Source organism: Solanum stenotomum, chromosome 4 (assembly GCF_019186545.1).
Source record: "Solanum stenotomum isolate F172 chromosome 4, ASM1918654v1, whole genome shotgun sequence".
In the NCBI taxonomy this organism is placed as follows: Eukaryota; Viridiplantae; Streptophyta; class Magnoliopsida; order Solanales; family Solanaceae; genus Solanum; species Solanum stenotomum.
Window position 1 is genome coordinate 59,414,091 of NC_064285.1, and position 22,871 is coordinate 59,436,961.

Below are 22,871 nucleotides of genomic sequence, written 5' to 3' on the forward strand. Positions count from 1 at the left end.
CTAGACATTCATTCATTCATTTAAAGAGAGGTTACCAATCTAGGTCTACCAATTCAAGAGACAACGCTACCATATAGAGACCTTTCATAGTCCATCATCATCACATACAAACATTAAGAGACAATATATTTTCAATCACAATATATACACATTATATAATATACCATCATGTTATGCTTGAACACCACTTACATAACCCTCATATTGCACACACATGCAGACACACCTTAAGACAATACTTCAATTCACTATATAATGCCTTCAAGGCCATAATCAATTCACATTCAATAAGTACACACCTCCACCATAAGTGGATCAATCCAAACAAGAACAATTTCAATATAGCATGAAAGTAGGTCAACTTACCATTCTCCAAAGCCATAATCACCATTATCTAATTCTCAACAATTCTAACATCACAAGAGAATTTACCCATGACTTGCCTACAAGGCCATAATTCTCAACTCATCCATACACCAACAATCCACCAACAATAGATATAGATAACAATAGGAATCAATAATACAATTCAATCTAAGTACAAGTCCATCAATACCCAAGCATTATCATAAAACCCACTACATAAGCCAAACTTAGAGATTTAGTGAGATCATGGGTCCATGGAGTTTTTCACCTAAAAACATCAATTAAACCATAATATAATTATAATAGATTGTTTGAAACCATTTAATGCAAGAACCCATGAGTTTGAGGAAGAATTGGGGTTTTTCATAACTTTTGAAAACCTTGAAAACCATTTTGAGATTTGGCTCTAGGGCGAAAACTATCCCTAAATAAAGAGCCACCATACCTTAGTTGATGAATTCCCAAAGAAATTTGATGAAGAAAGATTTGAATCCAAACCCTAGCTCCCACTTCTTTTTCTTCCTTGAGTTGAAAGAGAAATATTGAGAGAGAAGAACTTTAGAGGTTTTTGATTTGGGTATTTTAGAAAAATGAGTTAAAGAAAGGTTTTAAGACTTAAAACTATATATATTAATGATATAAACTATTTAAAATCAACCCCACATGTTAAAAACTTAAAATGAAATTACTTAAAAACCTTTCACTTGTGCTGCCCCGTCAGGGACCACGCCCACTTGGACGGGTCATGAAGGGCACCACAGCTCGTGGTGGTGCCCGTGGTCCCTTGACCAGCAGTGAACCTCTCCACCATGTCAAGCCCTCAAGGACCCAAGGCATCTTCACAGAGGCTCCCACGATCCGTGGTGCACCTCACTAGTCGTGGACTCGTGAAGATGAGGCAGCACCTAGGCAAAGATGCCTTGCCTCCCTTGAGACCAAGTGATCTTCACGCCCAAGTATACGGACTGTCTAGGGCACCACTGGTCGTGGTGGTGCCCGTGGTCTTTGGGGCAATGAGCAGCCAACTTGGGACAGCCTTGGCTTTTTGGCTAAGGCTTGCCCTTTTTGGCTTGGCTCCTTGTCTAGCACCCTCAACCAACCTAGAGTAGGTCTCATAGCATGGAGTCTAACACGTGCCTTGACGTGTTGACTCCTTAAACCCCTTTCAAACAAGGCTAGGGCAACATTACACCACTAAAATACATTAGTTCAAAAGACTAGTTTCCGAACGTCATGGTCGTCCCTTGACGTTCAACCTCAAAACTCATCAAACTAACTTTAAAAGTCATTTCTCATAGTTTTAACAAGTTGCCAACTCCTAAAACACATGTGAAGCTCTAGTTCATCCTATTTCATTTTTAGGGTTGTTACAGACAAAGGCCCAGATTTTTTCCGGATTTTTCTTCTCTTAACTAACGACAGTTTCGGATCATTACATTCGGTGTTAGAGGCTTAGGCTCCATTTGTTTGCACTTAATGGAGATTTGAATCTTAATCATTTAGATCCAGCTCATTAAGTTCGTTTGATTTTAAAGTCTAAATCTTAATCATTCAGATTCAGCTTATTATTTGTTTCTTTTTTAAACAAACCTCTTCATGAATTTGAAAATCTGAACAAATTATATTTGTAAGTGTGTCTTAATACTATTCAGACTTATTTAATTTCATATGCACATTCAGATAATAAAAACAATCAGTCTAAATCATTCAGTGATCAGATCTGGAGACCACATCTTCATATTCTGATATGTATTCATATCTAGATATCTAGATATTAATGCATATCTTAATATTCAAATGTTTATTTAAATTCATATGTTTTTAGCTTAATAGAAACAAATGAGGCCTTAAAGTCATAGAGTGAGGGAGTAAATGACAATACTATCACATCTTACCAGCTATCATTAAAGTTGTTAATCTGATCGTCTCAAAGTAATTGCTATAAATTTGGATTCTCGAAAATTAAATTATATGAATATTGATCAATATTTTTTATCAAATTGTTATGAGAAAATATATAATTTATAAAGCTTTTTAGTATAGTTTTAGAATATTTAAATCTTAATTATAAAATATTGAATTGATTTAATTCAATTTAACTAAAAAATATTTTAATTTTGTGTAAAAAAAATTAGAGGGTGGAGAATGTTGAATCTCACTGGCAGATTGACGAATTTGAAGGTAAGTTTTGGCAATTTTTGCGAACAATTTTTATTTCTGATCTTAATTGAGTTTTCGGAAATGGATAGTTGGATGAGTTATTTTAATTTTGAGTAAAATACATTAAAATCAAGTATAAATAATGTCATATGTCGATCTATTTGGCTCAAGAATATACCCAACTCAAAAAATTGATGACAAAAATATATATACGTAAAATATAACTAAAGATATATACATACCATTTAATATTTATGATAGTCGTTAACCATACCACCTCTATTGTAATCCAATATTAAATGGTTACCTACCCCACCTGGATCTCCCACGAGGTAATCTTTTTCCTCCTCCCACTCCATTATTTAATGGACTAATAAAAGCATTCCCCAAACACATGATTCAACACTAGCTAAATCTTTTAGTTCTATCAATGTGGAGTCAGGATTTTTAATAAGGGGTTCAAAATTTAAAAAAATAGATATATAAAGTAGTTGAAGGGGGTTTGACACATCTACTATATCTATCTAAAAATTATTAATATAATTTGTCACTAAAGAAAGTTCATATATATGAACCCCTAGGCTCTAACTATAAGGTGGCTCTGTCACTGTACAGATCTATAACCAACTTGCAAACTTTAATTTATTTATATATATATAAAAAAAATATGATTTTGCGTCACAATATAAACTATTTGAACATAGTAAGATTTTGATACGTTCTACCTTTCTACTTTTTGCGAATGAATTTAACTACTGAAAGAAAATTATAAGATCCGAATAGCAGTTAAGAAAATTATAAAAATTTCTAAGGTAAGTTATGATTCACAAGCAAGAAAGTTTCTGTAATATAAAATCAAATCTCACTCTGACGCAGATAATCAAAGAAACAACAAAGCACTCAAAAAAAAAAAACCCTGTAAAAACAATCCTACTACAATTACAGAAGTTACAATTCAGAGCCATTTTATCTTGGCCAAACTTATTTCAGATCTAAAACATAACACCAATTCTAAAAAAAACAAAAAACAAAGTAGAGAAGATAAAATTACAGTAATAAATGGGCCAACCAAATGAAGAAAACAGGAGCCACCATTGCTCCGCCATTGAATCTAAATCCACCGTTCTTATCCGCCGTCGAAGCAGCAACTTTGCCTTTCCGACTACTAACCGGAGAATCCGCCGGAGAAGCCGGCGCCGGTGGTGACTTGTGTTTCTTCCCGGCTGGTTTAGGAGATTCGGCATCAGCCTCAGGTGTCGGTGCTGGTGCTGGTGCCGGAGTTGGAGCTAATTTAAACAATTCCGTAGGCTCTAAAACCTCATCAATCGAGAAAATCGCAACTGGTTCTTTCTCAAATACAGTCCCGGTGATTTTCGCAGTCACTACTTTAGTCTTCAATGTCACATCTTGTCCGTCATTTTGAACAACGAAATCGTAGTTATTAGCTCCATCAGTAGCTAAAGTGTTCATCAAACCATTACTCGTTCTCAAACTCGACATCGATTGATAAACAGGAACTCCATGATATTCGAGAACCGATTGTTTTCCATCAGCTGTTAAATTTTTGAATTTAGGCGAAAACGATTTCATTGCATCGTCGGTTGGGCAAAATATTGTTACACCTCCTTCGACATTATCCTCGAATGTCTTCTCAGCTGGTGAAGCTGATAACGTATCAGCGAAATTTTTGCATCCATGAGCTGACATTAGAGATATGATACTGATCGCTGCAGCTGGTGCTTCTCCTTTTGCAGACGGCGACGGCTTGGTTTTACTGGTCTGACAGTGACATGGCAGAATGACGGCAAAGAGAATAAGCAGAGTTGCTGCTGCCGCCGATTGGAGCTTCATTTTTCTTCGGCAGAGGAAAATGGAGCTGTGTGCTCAGTGGAGTAATGTTTAGTGATGTAAGTGTGGCTGTGTGGGTGGTTTTGCCGATGAGATCTGAATGGGAGTTGATATTATATTGACCAGAATGGAAGCTGTAATTACAGATAAAGCCACACTGAGGGTGGGGTATAGCTGAGCTGGCAATCAGGCTGATCTGGTTGTTCAGGTGAACGTTTATGAATTTTTGGGAAAAATTATTGGAGAGTGATTTTGTTTCCTAATTTAACACACCTTTTAAGCTGAATGTATTTTATTCTGTTTCACTTTAATAGGCTTCTTTATTAAAAAATAGATATTTTATTTATGTATATATTTTAGCAGTTTTTTTTTTTAATTTCAATTTATATAATTCACTATTCATTATTACTCAGTTTTAAAAAAGTGACATAAATCTATATTTAGTACTCCCTCCCCTCCGTCTCATTTAATGTGACACTTTTTGAATTTCAAAATTCAAACAAGTCTATCTTTGACAGTAAGTTTTTCATAGATCTTCTAAACATTTTGTATTATCAATTATTATGGCTTATAATACTTTTTACGTAGTTTACAAATATATAAATTTCATCTTAAAAAATTGAAAATTTCATGCGCAAATTTCCGGTCAAACTTAAGTTGTTTGACTCTCGAAAAATGAAAAATGTCACATAAATTGGGACAGAGGGAGTAAAAATTTAACTTTATTTTATCTTTAATGAAATGATTTATAATCGCACAAACATTTATAACTTATTTTAAATCACAGATTTTAAAAATCTTTCTTTGTTTCTTAAACTATATATTAAATCAAACTAAATTAAAACTAGTAGAGTATACCTTAGTTCAAAGTTTAATTATTATTATTTTTGCAAACTAGTTCAGTTCACATATAACTTCGGACATATGGAATTGAAGTTGATAGATTGTTTGTGTCTGAAATCATAAATTTTATTTAAAATTAGTAGGTCACGTACATTACTGAACTTCAATTACATACAACTAAAGTTCATAAATGTTTACATGCACTTCAGATACATGACTTAAGTGCCATCGTTTTTGTTTTTTATTTTAGTTACACATGACTAAAATTCAATCAATTTTTGCATGCATTTCAGTCATTAAGGTGAATTATTTTAGTGGATTTAATTTACAAGAAAATGGTCAATAATTTTTTTGTATGTAACTTAGGTAACCACTAAGTAATTGTTCCACAAATCCTCAAATGACTATTCTGGACATTTATTTGTGGAAGAAATTCTGCATCTATATAAAATATGTTTTCTTCCTTGTGTTGGAAAAGAAAAACAGGTAAGAAAATAATTTACAAGTAGTATGTTGTGTTTATATTGAGGTTAGTATAGTGAAAGAGAGAGTTAGGAGAAAGAAAAAAGTCTTCAACTAATTCACTACTATAAAGAGAGTAATTTTATATTGAAGAGGTTCTTTGGTGAAATTTTGGACTCTTAAGATTATGTCACAATGAATTTAAATTTCTTTAAAGAGAACTAGATATTCACACCTCAGTTACAATACTATTTATATTTTATCATTTTATTTTTCAACTATAATTTTGCTTTAATTTGTGATATATGTTTATATCAACAAGACCTAGCTATAACACTGCATTTTATTCACTCTATTAGAAAGAGTACATAAATGAGACCAAATATACTTTAAAATAAGTTATGTCCACCAGATTAAATTATAAGAAGCTTTTGTCTGAATTGGAAGGTGTACCAATAATGAGTATTGAACAAGAAAATGTCTAACTAAATTAATATATTTAATTTAATCTAATTTTTTTTTCTTTATTTGTGTCACTTGTTTGGAATGAAATATTTAATATGACTATAATGAAATAGTTACTTTCTCATCAAGAGTTTGTTTAAACAAGTGGGGAATGACAAAAAAGGTATCCAATGAACAAAATAGGAACAATGAACCAACATGTGCTCCTGTGGTGGACCATCTCACCCTTAATCAAATGTCTCAAATTTGAGCTCTAGATATGAAGAAAATTCTATTTAGGAACCATCACTTTCAAATAGGCCCTACAGTACGCGATTCGAATTTAGTCTTCACTTCAACGTAAACTCCAAACATCGAGTGGGGAAAAAAATAGGAATAGAATGAGATGAGCATCTTATATATGCCCAAATAAGAGAAGAAGAAAATAAAAGTTGTAGCTGGCATGTATGTCCCAAGTAATATAATGCCACGTGATTCCACTGAGGCCTCTACCGACAGGGGAAGCCAAAGCTCCGTGGCTTGTGCTAGGTTTTGCGTGTCATGGTTATCGTCTTATCGATTCTTTGCAAGGCTGCACCAAAACTTTGTTATTAATTCTATCGTTGTTTATTATTATTTTCAATAATCTATCCTAATATGTCATTGTGGGGTTGGTTGGAATCTTCCCAGATTTAAGCAATCAATCATCCTGCCATCCCTAGAAACTTCAAGTTTAGCAGATTAGAAAACTTGATTCAAGTTTCCATAGTCAGTCAAACTCGACGACCCGTAGTCACGACAATGGTGAACTGATGAAATATGAGCATACTAGTTGGGCACATACTAACTTTGGGTCCACAACAATCCAATGTATTCACTAGGGAAGTTGATATATCTAATGATGTAAGAAGAAATAGACAAGTCTTTGAATGAAGAAGGCTAACCTACACAGTTCAGGTTCTGTGCCAACATACCTGTTGCAGTTTATATCAGTTGACTGTACCAGACTTAGCAAATGATTAGAAATGTGGATGATTTCATTACTTAAGAAGCTCATGTTTGGAGGAGCATAACCGGCAATGTCTGCTACTTGAGAAATACTTCCTTCTTAACGCAGTGATCACATCAAGAATGATGCTCTAATATGAATTAAGACGTACCAAAACCGAGTAAAGAGATTCCACCAAACGGATAACTGTGTCTTCATATCAACAAAAGCTCACAGAAAGAGTTAAAAGTAAAAGGGAAAACAGCACAAACATTCTATTAAAGCTCATAAATAGAATTGACATAAGATTTGTCACTGTAAGATGGAACAAAGGGAGGAAGCTGCAGTAAGCCAAACCGGGACAAAAGATAGTTGGTATAAACATTAGAATAATCACCAAAGAAATGCTAACAGCAGATATGATATATGTTCCACCAATTATGCTGAGGGAAGCAAAACCTTCCATGTTGAAATGTTGTACATGAGGTACACATAATCATGAAAACTCCATATGATAGCCTACTTGCGCCGAATAATACCCACATAACTTTGAAAGGATAATAAGTAAGAAATGAGGTTTGGAAGGTATCAGATTACATCCTTAACTGAAATCCATGATTTTCTGATCCCTAATCCACAACATTATGTTTAATATGCATAGCAAGTAATGCTCTATTGGAAGTCTATTTAACCACTAGCCTTTTAGGGTAAATAGTCATACATCTTGATTTCACCAGTTCTATCATAATCTGTATACAAATTCATATTATAAAGTATATTGTCAGGGAAATTTTTATCTTTGGCTTCCAGAGCACAATAACATGTATTTCACCAAAAAGGAAGTTGAAGGTGAAGAACCTAAAGCAACAAAGTGCAAGTCCTATGCATCCTTGCATTAAAGAATGAGATTGCAATGACCTTTTGGGAAACAACCTCTCTACCACACACAAGTTAAGAGGTAAGGTCTGTGTACACTCTACCCTCCTCAGACCCCACTTGTGGGATCACACTGGTATGTTGTTGTTGTTGTAGATTGCAATGAGCTTGACATGAAAAAATGGAGGTGTTCCATATGTCCTAGTTACAAGCAAGACTCTGCTTTGTTGCTTGATTCTAAGTTGCTCCGACTCAGGTGTGGGTGTCCGATACAGATGCAGATCCGGAGGTCGGATCCTCTATGATCTAAATTTTTAGATCCGGGGATACAGATCCATGTATGGATATGGGTGCGGGGATTCGGCTAAAAATAATTCAAATAACTAAAAATAAAGTTATAAAACCTGAATTATGAGATATTGTGTGGAAAACTTGAGGAGAAAATCTTGATCGAGAGGAGAATCCTGGAAGGAGATAAAAGGAAAGGGAGTGACAATAAAAATTTATATATACAAGGAATTCCATTTTCCTCAATTTCACCTTAGTTTTTGTTTCGTGCACAGAAATCATTGACCAGATCGGGTACAAATCCCACACCCACGCCATGTCGACATGGGTGCGGTGCCAAAAGTGAAGAGTCCGAGCAACTTAGGCTTGACTTTCTCTTGGACCTCAAAGTCCAAAGGCAACAACCTCATTTTAAATGTCATAAAAACCACATACTTAATGTCAATGTAATACCTAAGAAAAGATTTCAGAAAACATAATCGACATTTCTGTCATAATTTCATAATTCATGGTAGCGAAGAATGTCCACTAGCTAACCACTCAACTATTCAATCAGAAGAAACAGTAACAGTGTCATATATGAAATTGAAGATGGTGATATCAAGTCCATTGAAGGGACAAAAGGATATCCTACAAGTTAGGAGCAAATATTTGCCTTTCGGGTTTGAGAATCAACATCTAAAATGTTTTGACATCCCAACATATTTACCATCTAGGCACCAGCCAAAGGTGGATATGATCACCAGGTTTCCTAAATAAGCAAAAGATGCAGATTCATAAAACCTGCAGCTATTAAGAGAATTATTTCTTCCGTCCTAGTTTTAGCTTATTGTTTCTTCTGTTCAAGGGTAAACTTTTAAATTTACTATACAAGAAATGGAAGAGGCACTGGCAGAGACGCATATTAGCATTTTACATAAAGAAGGTGTATACTAGATGCCAATACCTTTACGTAAATCATCTAAGTCTCTGTAATTAGCTCAAGCTCTAGGATGGGGTGGAGGACACTCTCTGAATTGTCTCAAAGAATAACATCAAAACTTGATACCTAACTTCTGCATATCTCCGCATGCTTGCCCTTTTCAAGATAATACAAAACGAGACCCTTATTTAAAAATCATGATACAACTGGTATCTCTCTAAATGGCTACTAGGGTCATGAATTTCTTCCTTAAACACCAACATACCGATGAAGTAACATGTTACCTCATCCAAAAAACAAAAAAACGAATGATGATGTAACTAACATGTTACCTACAAATAGGGATTGAACTATCTACATATCAAAAAATGATAGTACTTGTTGATAATATCACCACCTCTGTGGCCTCAATGGCAAGGCATCAAAGTCCATGAAGCTGGAACGAAAACCATAGAAGACCAAAGTTCAAATCAGTGCAGAGGCAATAGAATTAGGTATTTCTTCTCTTTGCCTAAGTCATAGTGGACAGAGTTACTTGGAACAATACTAGTTAAGATATTCCATGAAATAGTTGAGCTGTATGCCAGTTAGCCAGGACATTACGGTTATTAAAAAAGAAATACCTCTATCTTGAGTTTGTTATGGCAGATAGATAGAAAAAAAGAAGAAGTTACATTTCTAAAAGAAACCGAAATGTTGGTAATTCCATCACAAGAATTTACATATCCACATTTAGGAACAGCAACATGATATGCATGAACCAGTCTCTGAAGAGCATAAACATTTACTTCGGAACGAAATAGCTATTTATTGTCAGCTAAAGCAAAACTTAATTAAGTGTACAAAGAGGATGAAACCTCATAAACAAGTAAATTTACGAGTTCATAGAACTTGCCTATCAGCAGCTTCAGCAACAATGGGCAATCTAGGTAGCTGACCCAACAAGCAAGATGAACTACCATAAACCAAAGATACCAAAAGAAACAAAAACACAGTACTATCAAAGCTCATCATCAAATCCAACCCAAACCCATCACTTGGATTGAAACTCCTCTCCAACAAATCAGGAAAAATGAGAAGCACATCAAGAACAATAGCTTGCATAGTGTTGAACCTGACATATCTACTAAAATTAGGATTTCTAACAACAATAAAGTAAAGGGTAAAGAAAACCAATAACCCATTAAGTGGAAAGCTCTTAAAAACCCTTATAGCTGGGACTAAAGGTTGAATAAGGGTTTGGATTGGAGCAAACTGTGTGATTACATATTTACCGTACTGAACACCATCAAAGAAAGGGTAGAAGTAAGTTATGGCGGAGATTAAACGATCTGGACCATCTACAGAGTCGTCGTTCTTGGATTGAGCTCGAATTGTTGGCCTTTTGGGGTTTCTGAGTTTTGTTGAGGGTTTCAGTAGAAGAAATGGCGAGTGTTTGAGCGTAATGGTGGTGGATAAAAGATTGGTGATGGCCATTGTTGAGGATGGCCAAAGATATTTGTTTTGGGGGAGAGAATGAAAAAGGGGAAATTGGATTAGGGCAGTAGTCAATTGAAAATCCTGACTGAATTGCGGGTCGGGCTACATTCATACCCAAAAACCGAACGGATCAATAAATCGAATAATTTTTTTTTATTGGATTATTGATATTAGGTTATTGGATTAACGGATTTTTAATGATTTGTAAAAAAAAAAAAAATTTATTGGGTTATCATTTTTTAGTATTGAATTATTGAGTAAATCGATAACTCATTAAGACGATAGTAATTTACTACTATACCTTTCATAAATATTAAACATTAATAATTTAACACAACTAGACACTGTAATAGCACTCTACGCTACGGTCTATATACTTCACATGTCACAGTACTTCTACTTCACATTAGAAATTCAATATTATGTTTTGGTTGTAAAATGTAAGGATAGCCTTTGTACTATATCCACTTTTATTGATGCAATTTCTCATTGTATTTCTTATTTCATTATATCAAAACATTTACAGCTGAATTGAGCATCATATATTTAACTCGCACTATTTTTCTCCACTAATTTCAACGGACATGCGTTATACATCACATCAATAAGTGAATAATTGAACTTTTTATAATTAGCGCACATGATTCATTTGAGGATAAAGAGATACGTATATTTCAACTACATCAAAAAAAAACTATACCTTTTAAAATTGTATCAATCCTACAATATTATGTATGTTTATTTGAAGTATAAATATAGTAAATTTAATGCAACATAGAAATAAAAATATAACAAATAAAGAAGAAATATGGTATGCATTTTGCAACAAATACTACAAGAATGAGAACTTTTAAAAAAGCACTCCCTCCGTTCCATTTTATGTGGCACTTTTTAAATTATGAGATTCAAACAAATCTACATAAATTTTTCATAGATCTTTAAAACATTTTGAATTATCAATTGTTGTGATTTACAGTACTTTTTACGTAGTTTACAAATATATAAATTTAATTTCAAAAAAATTGAAAACTTCATGCGCAAATTCCCGATCAAACTTAAATTGTTTGACTCTTGAAAAATAAAAAGTGACACATAAATTGAGACGGAGGGAGTAGTACATATTTGATTTTGAAGCTACAGATTTATAAAGATTGAAAAAAAAAATTGCCACTATTCTCCTTTAATCCCCCTTGACGTGCAATGTTACGCATGTGCAATTTACATACAAAAAATAAATAGATTTTTAAAAGTTAAACATATAGGAGTTGAAATTGGATATATGAAATTATCTTTCAAATTGAAAATTACAAAGTAAACTATAAAAAAAATCAGCTCACTCCGACCCTCATTTTGAAAATTCAAACCCTTAGATAGATCGTGATTTTTAATCTCTTGAGTAAAGAAGTTTATTACGTAAAATATTTGTGTTCTATATATATTATACTTTACATATCAGTATGTTCCAAAATACTCAAGTTCACCAGGTTTCAATTAAAAAAAAATTGCCATAAATATTTTTTTCTAATTCCTGTGTATAAAGACACTCTAGAGTAACAATATTATAAATATTGAATTATTATGAAAGTCTTTAATTTCAATCTTGATACCCCTATCGAGACTATTAAATTTCATACTTGTATAAGTTCCTTCAGTGATTATACAAAAATTATCAATTATTGCAAGACTAAAGAAGATACATATAAACACTTGATAAAAATTGTAGTTTTCTTTCTATGAAAAATGCACTTATTTGACACCCGTTCAATATACATGTGTTGGAATGTGACACCCGGTTCAATGTATGTGTCGAAACGTGACATTCGGTTCAATATATATGTCGGAATGTGACACCCAATCCAATATATATCGGAACGTGACACCCGGTCCAATCAGCACAACCACAGTCACAACCACATCCATAATGAACAATGCACATAATCACGCAATCAAGTAACAAGTTCATGACATGTAATTGTTCACACATAATCATTTCATTTGGTTCAATTCACGTTTCCCTATTCACATACATGTATGCATACAACGAAGCAATTAACAGGCATATACCACACAACAACAAGTTGAACCATCAACTACCTCGAAATCAAGCTTGAATACTCCTAAGACACTTGAGTCTTCCCTTTTCGGAGTCTTTCAACTTGTTCTTGATCTAAAACAGTTAATTAACACAAGGATCAATAAACAAGGCCTAATTTATCCAGATTATAACAAAATATCAACCCAAGGCCAAACCCATGATCCTAATGATCAACTAGGGCTTTTCCCACCATTAACTTCATGTAAAAACCCTTCCCCAACGGTAGTTATCCAAGATTCTAAGTTCTAAGAATCGAAATACGAATTAGGGGAGTAATTATCTTACCTTTAGCGCTAGAATTTGTGGAAATTTGATAAGAAACTGTCATGTGTCGTCCCTTAGTTCTCAAGAACGAAGTTTTGCAAAAAATAACGTTTTTGAGATTTTTTTTCCCGATTTAAGTCGCGATTGTCCCGCCACGGCGAGCCCCATCTCACCGCAACGGCCCTGCCCTAGCGGAACTAACCCCACCCCGGCGGCTTGCACAGGAACAAAAACTTGAAATTTGAGTTCCAAACTCCCATTTCGCAACACACCTTCAAACCTTGACGTTCTAAACTTCCCTTTCACGCCAAGATCAGTTGCGGGAGTTCTACTCGCCCGAATTTGATTATGTAAAGCTGTACATGCTCCTTAATGTCTTGGTTATCCGCTCAAGTGATCAAACTCATAATTAAATCCCCCATCCATTACCGGATTGCCCTAAACCTCACCTGACTCACATTTCGTCCAAGTCTGGCCTAGGCTAGAACTTTCCAAGTCACGAAAATTCCTTCCCCATTGGCTTTTCCATAACGACGGGAACAAGTCGTTACAATAGTTTGGAGAACTATTATTCACTTCTCTATAAATAGAGAATAGAAAGTTTTTTAGAGTGTGGTTGGAGACCCAATTCTCTACTTTACTTTTCAAATATAGAGAATGGAGAGTAATATAGAATGGGATCGGAGATGGTTTTAGAGAAAATACATAAAGTCTTCATTTAATTTTGTTTTAAATAAATTTCAACCTATTTTTGTCATAAACTTTTAGAGTTAAAAAATGTGTCACAAAAAGCTATTTTTCTCCACTAATTTCAACGTGTATATCACATCAATAAGTGAATTATTGCATTTTTTTAATTAGCGCACATGATTCATTTGAGGATATAGAGATACATATATTTCTGTAAGCGTCTATAGTTTCAATCCTGAAATACAGTAAATAGGAAAAGAAAAATAGCAAGCAAACAATAATATTTGTATTTGAATAAATGCGAAGGTTACAATCTTTATAAAATCTCTTAAAAGAAGATATGTAATCCCCTGATTCTTCTCTCCACAGATGTTCTTGATTTGGCGGAATACTTGCGGCTCAATACTTGGAGCGAAGACTTCTTTGTATGCGGAAGACTTGCAGATCACCAATGAAGAGCAACTATGTATTTCTNGGTATTTTGGTCCAAACAATTTTGACCCCTAGGCCTGAAGAATATGAGTTGGGCTCATCTTGTCAATTTAATGGACTGGCCCAAATGTTATTTGAACTTGATTTAAGTCANAAAAAGCTATTTTTCTCCACTAATTTCAACGTGTATATCACATCAATAAGTGAATAATTGCATTTTTTTAATTATCGCACATGATTCATTTGAGGATATAGAGATACATATATTTCAACTACGTCAAGAAAAAACAATACCTTTTAAAATTGTATCAATCCTAACATATTCTTTATGTTTATTTGAAGGATAAATATAGTAAACTTAATGCAACATAGAATTAAAAATATAACAAATAAAATATGGTATGCATTTTGCAATAAATACTACAAGAACGTGGACTTCAGAAAAAGTAGTACGCATTTGATTTTGAAAATACACATTTGTAAAGATTTAAAAATTTTATTTTGCTACTATGTATTCTCCATTAAACCTCCTTTACGTGTAGTGTTACCCATGCGCAACTTATATATAACAAAAAACAAATAGACTTTAAAATTAAACATATAGAAGTTGAAATTGGGTATATGAAATTATTTTTCAAAATAAAAATTACAAAGTAAAATATATAAAAATTCAGCTCACTCTGACCTTCATTTTAAAAATTCAAACTCTTAGATAGATCGTTATTTTTAATCTCTTGAATAAAAAAGTTTATCACGTAAAAATATTTGTGTTCTATATATATATATATATATATATTATACTTTACATATAAGTATATTTCAAAATACTCAAGTTCAACGACCAGGTAATAATTATCGTCATAAATATTTTTTTTCTAAGTATATAAAGACACTCTAGAGTAACAATATCATAAATATTGAATTATTATGAGTCTTTAATTTCAATCTTGATACTCCTATCGAGATTATTAAATTTCATACTTGCAAAAGTTCCTTCAATGATTATACCAAAGTTATCAATATATTATTGCAAGACTAAAGAAGACATAAACACTTGATAAAGATTGCAGTTTTTTTCTATGAAGAAAATGCATTTACTTGATAATCAACTTTACTTTGCTTTATTTCTCCAAACTAATTTACAAGTGGTTGTTGATTTGACAAACTGTTATTTTTGTGTTGGAAAGCTGCATAGGCGAGTCAGGGAGGAGATGAAAAGGCACTTGAAGCATATTTACTTAAAGGACTATTTGAAATTTCATTATTATGATTTTAAGTTATGTAACTGATCTTTGTTGATAATTTTTTATTTTTAGTTTAAGCGTTTTACTTTGGTCAAATTCGATTTTTTTGTGAAAACTTGGATCAAGCTGGAATTTCTTCAATAAAAAATGAAATATAATTCAAGTCCTTAGAATTTATTATAACACGACCACAATTTACAATACTATTATAGGTTTCTCTAGTAAAATATCTAAGATTGTTATATCATTCATGAGCCCACTTTAATTCACAACATCAATTTTGGATAGTTCTGATAAACAAGAATTCAAAATTTATTATATTTTTAGATTGATATTATGAAATAAAAAAATAATAAATTTTTAACTGATCAGTAACAAATGACATTAAAGTTAAATTGTATAAAGATAATTGACCTCTAAATTCAATCCATTCAATCTTATAAGCCAAAACAATAAACACCTTAATAAAATGACACGTATTCATCACTCTTGTTTACAGAGTTGTATTTCTTCATGATGGACTTGCTTGCCTGGTAATTTGTAGGTTACAACATTTCTCATCATCAACTACTGCATTTGATTTTAGGACTGGTTGATCTCTCACATGTAGCCACCCTATATGATCTCGATTGCACATTTAACACAACATTTTAGCAACTTTGCACAAATTGCATTATTGATGGAGCATAACACATGTACAGTTATTACAAGAAATAAAAGATAAGATAAATTAGTTATGAAAAAATATTTTTTTTACTCAGTATGACAAAAGCAAAAGATGATAATTACAAATTAAATGTTAAGGTTTTGTATTTCAAGTCAGTCGGTTTAAAGAAATTAAATAACAAATTTTCGTTTTTGCTTTATATTAATATGAGGGAATAAACATGATTTCAAAAATAAAAAAAATGAAATGACATTTTTTATTGCTATAGACTACTTATTGTAATGTAGTATGCTTAAAATACATGAAAACTTTAACTTTCAATAAAAATATTATTATTTATAAAAATTTGAATTAATTCTAGTTAATAAGATGTTACTTATTTATTTGCAATACATTACTTTGGATGTTGTTGTGTAAACTTTATTTATTAATATGAAAATTTGAGTTGTTTATTTAAAGTTTTCAAATATTTCTGAAAAAAATATGTTCTCCCTCTGTCCCAATTTATGTGGCCTTTTCATTTTTCGAGAGTCAAACAGTTTAAGTTTGACCGGGAAATTGCGCATGGAATCTACCATTTTTTTGAAATGAAATTTAATTATTTATAAACTACATAAAAAGTACTATAAGTCACAATAATTGATAATTCAAAATGTTTAAAAGATCTATGAAGAATTTACGGCCAAAGATAGACGGGTTTAAATCTCGTAATCTGAAAAGTGCCACATAAAATGGGACGAAGGGAGTAACTTTTTTTAATATAAATTTTTGTGTATTTTTTTATTTATTTATATAGACTTCAATTTTTTTTAGTGAAAAAAAAAATCATAAAATTCACTATTATAACTTTTTGAGGTCTCAAAATTTTAGGGACTTAGTAGGCGTTTGGACATGCGATTTCATATCGCGATACGAAATCATGAGATGCAATCGGCGTTTGAACATGCGAGTTCACATCGATTTCATCTCATGATTTCAAATATTGAGATGAAATCTCAAATTCTCAACCAAAAAAAAACATGATTTAGGAAATTCAAATCATGATTTAGAATTCTTCAGATATAAAAATTGACCCACAAAATTATATTTTGTAAAAACAATTCACATTTATATCTATTAATCATTTGTTTCAAATGTAAATAAAATTTATAATTCATATAATTACTTTTTAAACTATGTATGTCACATGCAAGGATTATCCTCACCAATACAAAATTTATTATTACTTCAAATCAATTCTTATTTTACCATTTATATTCACCAAATTCATTATCTTTAATCAAATTTATTTACCAACAAATGACTCAAAGTAATAATGTTGGTTCGTCTTCCAGTCATATGATCGAGAAATGCAAGTTCAATGTGAGAAGATTGTTCTTACTATGTGGAAGAATTATATTAAAGACTAGTACACTGTAACTTTCAATTTTTTTTATTGAATTAAAGTCTGATCAATAAATATTGTATTTTCTTATAATAACATTGTAATAGTGTATTATCGATGGAAGTTAAGGATTTCATTGATTATTGTGATGCGTCACATTTGAATTTGTGTGCTATGTTGATGTAAGAGAAGAATGTCATAACTTATGCTTCCAGACAACTAAAGTTCTGTGAGAGGAACTATCCTATCAATAAATTGGAATTGGCGGTGATGGTGTTTGCTCTCAAGATGTAGTGACATTATTTATATGGAATTAAGTGTGAAGTGTGAAGTGTGAAGTGATCACTGCAGTCTTCAGCACATGTTCACTTAAAAATATCTAAACTTGAGACAGAAAAGATGGATGAAATTTTTCAAGGATTACGATGTGACCATTCAGTACCATCCAGATAAGGCTAATAACGTGGCAGATTCATTGAGTCAGAAGACAGTTAGCATGGACAATTTGACTTGCTTAGGGGTGCCCAAGCAATCCCTAGCTAGAGAAATTCAGACTTTGGAGTTGTAGTTGATGTAGTTAGATATCTCTAAGAGGGATATGGTACTAGCAGTATTGAGGTTAGACCCACTTTCATAAATGAAACCATCACTAAACAATTTGAGGATGAAGAACTGGCCAAGCTAAAATGTAAGGTGGAGTTTGGGAAACCCGAGATGTCACACTTGATTGATGGCGGTGTGTTCAAGTTTAGAAGGATGACTTGTGTTCCTTGGGTTAATGACTAAATTTAGAGTGTATTGAAAGAGATTCATGGTTCATGTTATTCTATTCATCCAGGTGTGATCAAGATGTATAGAGACATGAAACTACTTTATTGATGGCCGAGGATAAAGAAGGACATTGTAGAGTATATTTTCAGGTGCTCCAATTGCCAACAGGTAAAGTATGAGCATCAAAAGTCTAGAGGTTTGCTATAAAAAATGCTCATTCCTAAATGGAAGTGAGAAAGGATAGCCATGAATTTCGTGGTAGGACTACCCATTACCTTGGGAAAAATGATTCTATTTGGATTATTGTTGATAGGTTAACCAAATCAACTCACTTTATTTCGTTCAGAGTGGATTACAACTCTCAACAGTTGGCCAAGATTTATGTCAATGAGATAGTAAGCCTGCACAGGGTGCCCCTTTTTATCATTTTATACTGTGATGCTCAATTTACTTTTAAATTTTGAGGTAAGTTGCATGAGGCGTTGGACATTTAACTCACTCTCAGCACTTCGTTTCATCCACAAACTAACATTTAATCAGAGAAGACTATTATGTATTGGAAGATATGTTGCAGGCGTGTGTGATTGATATTGGAGGCAGTTCAAATCAATTTCTACTTTTATGTAAGGTCTCTTATAATAATAGTTATGATTCCAACATTAATATGACATCGCTTGAGGCTCTATATGAAAGAGGATGCATATCTCTCATAAGTTGGTTTAAGGCTGGAGATGTGAAACCGTAAAGTGTTGATTTGGTTAGGGAGGCTCAGGAAAAGGTGAGGGGAATTCAAGCTAAGTTGTTGACCGTCCAAAGTAGGCAGAAAGAGTATTCAGACCACAAGGTGAGGATATGGTTTTTTAAGTTGGTGAACAAGTCCTATTGAAGGTGTCACCTATGAAAAGGGTCATGAGGTAAATTTAGCCTTCGTTACATTCATTTGAGGTTCTTGAGGGAGTGGAGTCAGTGACTTACATGTTAGCACTGCCACCTAACATGTTTGGGGTTCATCAATATTTCACGTGTCAATATTGAAGAAGTGTCATGAGGATATATCATACATCATTAAATGAGACTCAATTGTATTGTACAAGGACTTGTGATATTATGAAGAATTGGTTGCGATTCTTAATCGGGATGTCCAAAGCTGAGGACAAAAAAGATCAAATCAACAAAGGTTCAGTAGAAGCATCGTCTAGTGGAAGAAGCTACTTGGGAGACAAAAACGGACATGTGAGACAAGTATCCTTGTTCAAAATTCCAGGTACTACCTTTTCTCTAGTTTAGCGTAATTTGTCATGCTTGATCACTCGGGGATGAGTGATAGATAAATTGGTATATATTGTAATGATCTGATCTGGTCATATGAATAGGTCCATGGGAAAGGAATTTGAGCCAGAAAACTATTCGGATAGTAACTTAAAAAATTTTGGCTAGGCTAGTCTTAGATGAAATCTGGGCTAGGTGAGGTCTAGGGTCATTCGAAAAAAGATAGGGTCTTAGTTTGAGATTTGATTGATGTATACTTGTAGTCTAGATACACCCTTTCTGAATTAAATTGGGATAAATAGAACTCCAAAAATTGAATTTGGCGTGAAATGTATGAGTCAGGACGTCAAGAGAAAGTGATGTATTGTAAGAAGGGCCTATTTTCGAATGTTGAGCCATTGAACTTGTATCGATATCGCTATAACATATGGCCTCCCGCTATAGCGATGCTCAGACCACTATAGCGAGGAAAATTATCGCTATAGCAGTGTAGCTATTGCGAGGCGGACGCCGTTATAACAAGGGAATTATAATTTTATGCAGAAAACTGTCTAAACCCTATTTTATGTAATTGTATTCTTTAAAATAGAGAGAGATGATTTTGGACAGCCTACATTAGTTTTCTCACGAAATTCATCGATAAAGGTAAGAATTCGACTTCACAATCTTGTAAATTATTTCTTAAACCTTAAAAACTAGTGATTAACATTGGAGGAAATGTTTTGGCATGATTTCATGATGGAAAAGAGCCCTAAGTTGGGGAAGATGATCCCAGTTGGGTTAGGTTTAGGATTTGTTACTAATCCATGTAAATTAATAGGTCCTTCGTAATTGATTATTGTTTGTATTGTTAATTTAAGACCAAGAATAAGCCAATAAACTTTGCAAGGGGAAAACTCGGGATAATTAGAGTTTTTAAGAGGCTTGATTTGAGGTAGGCGATAGTTGTATATTTCCAATTTATGTATGTATGCATGTTTGTTGCCTGTAGTATCATATTGTGCAATGCATGATATGAAGGTATATAAAATGACATGACGTAGGTAATCTCATAAATGAAATTCTGGTTGTGACTATGGTATTTCAAGTGGTCTTGTTCATTGTACAATGTGATTATGCATACCTATTGTGCTATGTGATTATACATGCTTGATTTTGATTTTTTGTTGACTCGAGTACTACGTCGATACAAGATATTCTTGGTTGGCTCGGATACCACACCTAGCATGATACTACAATTTTAGTTTGGGTTCTGTGAGACTATGAGACGACTAAATATGTGTTTGAGGTCTCATGAGCAGATTAGTAGTTGCATTGTAATCATGTTGGACATATAGTTATGCATTGTTTGACCCAAGTGTTGTTGTTTCATGATATTGTGATTGAAGTCTATGTATTCGTGATTGTTATTGCATGCGGTTGACGTGTGGTTATGGTTATACATTGTTGTTTCAAGTCATGTGATTGAGAGTCTGGATGTGACTGATAATTTTGCTATATGGTGTATTGTTTTGTTATACTATTTGATCGTGAACTGTTTACATATATAAATTGGACTGACCGCGTGATCCTATCAGTACATGATTGTTTGAGTACTGATACTACACTTGTTCCTTTCTTGTTTGGTGTAAAAAATCTTCCAGCGGCTGATCCGAGACCTCATTTGATAAATATCTAATTTCGAGTTCAAGGGTAAACTTCGCCTTTCAGGCTTCCAAGGATTTTTCTATGTTCTTGTCCATCTATTCAGACTATTGACTTAGTTATGTTTAGTTTCAGAGTTGCATCCCTAGTTGATATTGTTTAGAGTTTTGGTATGGTGGTTTTCAGGTTTTAGGGGTTATTTTCCACATTTAGATGTTTGACTATTGGGTCGAGTTTATGGGGACTCGATTCTTTAGCTAACTATCATTTTCTTTATTTATGATGAACTTGGTCTCTTTTGAATGGTGTTGTGTTGGTTTCGTGTTAGATTTTGATTCTTCCACCAGATTATTTAGTGTGAGTGCCACTCACGACTGTCGGGATCGTGGCATGTATATATTTAAAGTAAAACAACAAAAAGTAAAAGTAATTGGGGAATAGAGGGTCAGATGAGATTAGTAGATTTTTTTAAAAAAATAACATATATGTAATTTTATTTGGGAATGAGTGAGTTGATTTTTTTTGGGGGGGGGGGGGNGGTTAAAAAAATCAAATTTTTGGAATAGTGATACTTTAATTTTTAACTAATACTAATAATTTATTTATTTTTTGTCAAGTTGAAATGATTTGACCATTTGGTTGTTTTACACATTACTATGTGTGTGCGCGCGCGTGTCCCAACTTGGGACAATGGAAAAAATCACTCATTTCGATAAGATAATCTATATCTATATCTATTTGTACTACCTTAAAAGCATGAATTTCCTAACTTGAATGTTAAATTACTATAAAACGCCCAACTTAAAACACTCAATTTAATATATATACTATATTTAATATTATATTTATTTACGCTATATTATATTAAAAGCAGGTACCTTTTCACATTGATGTGTAGTGACTTTTTCGAAGGGGTGTGACTTTTTTTTTATAAAGTTGTGACTTATTCAATGAGTTATGACATTTTCGAAAAGTTGTAATTTTTCTGAAGGGTTGTGACTTAGCTGAAAAGACACGATAAGCACATTTTCATACTATCCTTTGTTGTCTATAAATAGATGGGGTTTCTCACACTTTTAAACTGCGAATTTTGTAAGTTTCCTATTCTTCTTCTTAAAATAAGGAAGATTGTGAGAGTTGTTCAATTATGCAATTACAATATTTTTTGTGGATAAATTAGATAGATCAACAAAAATTAATGCAACAAGGAGAATGAAATAAGTCAACTTTAAACGATAAGAGTATCTTGATAATTAATATGTACTCATTTTCATAGCAATAAAATATACTTTTGCAACAATTTTTACTTGAGAAGAAGTTCAATAATTTTTCGTTGCACAAAATACAACTTGGTGTTCAGAATCTGAAAAGTCTCAAACTGTTGGAGAAAAAGTATTTGATCAAAAACTTGTTTGAAGAGTCCAAACTACATTTAGGGTGTGTTTGATATGAAGGAAAATGTTTTCCATGGAAAATATATTCCTAGAAAATGTTTTCCATGGAAAATATATTCCTAGAAAATGTTTTCCTGGAAAACAAGTTGATTTTTGACTTATTTTCTCATGTTTGGTTGGTGACTAGAAAATATTTTTCGGAAAAGATTTTGTGCTTGATTTATGAATGTTTTTTTTTTTGAGAAATATCTTTTATTTTTACTAGGGTAGAAAATAATTTTTGAAATTGAAAATATTTTTTAAAAACAAACTTAAATTTTTTTAGGGATGGGGTGGGGGGG

At 32.8% G+C, this 22,871-nt stretch overlaps 2 protein-coding genes across 2 annotated transcripts; both read right to left on the reverse strand.

The window, feature by feature from the left end:
- Positions 1-3,573: 3,573 nt before the first annotated feature.
- On the reverse strand, positions 3,574-4,377 carry LOC125861603 (fasciclin-like arabinogalactan protein 1). Its single transcript, XM_049541462.1, has one exon. The coding sequence runs from the start codon at positions 4,375-4,377 to the stop codon at positions 3,574-3,576; it is 804 nt and encodes a 267-aa protein (XP_049397419.1).
- Positions 4,378-9,967: 5,590 nt separating this feature from the next.
- Positions 9,968-10,729, reverse strand: LOC125862945 (protein TIC 20-v, chloroplastic). Its single transcript, XM_049543069.1, has one exon. It carries the CDS (start codon positions 10,671-10,673, stop codon positions 10,080-10,082), a length of 594 nt encoding a protein of 197 aa, XP_049399026.1. The 5' UTR covers positions 10,674-10,729; the 3' UTR covers positions 9,968-10,079.
- Between the last annotated feature and the right edge of the window lie 12,142 nt (positions 10,730-22,871).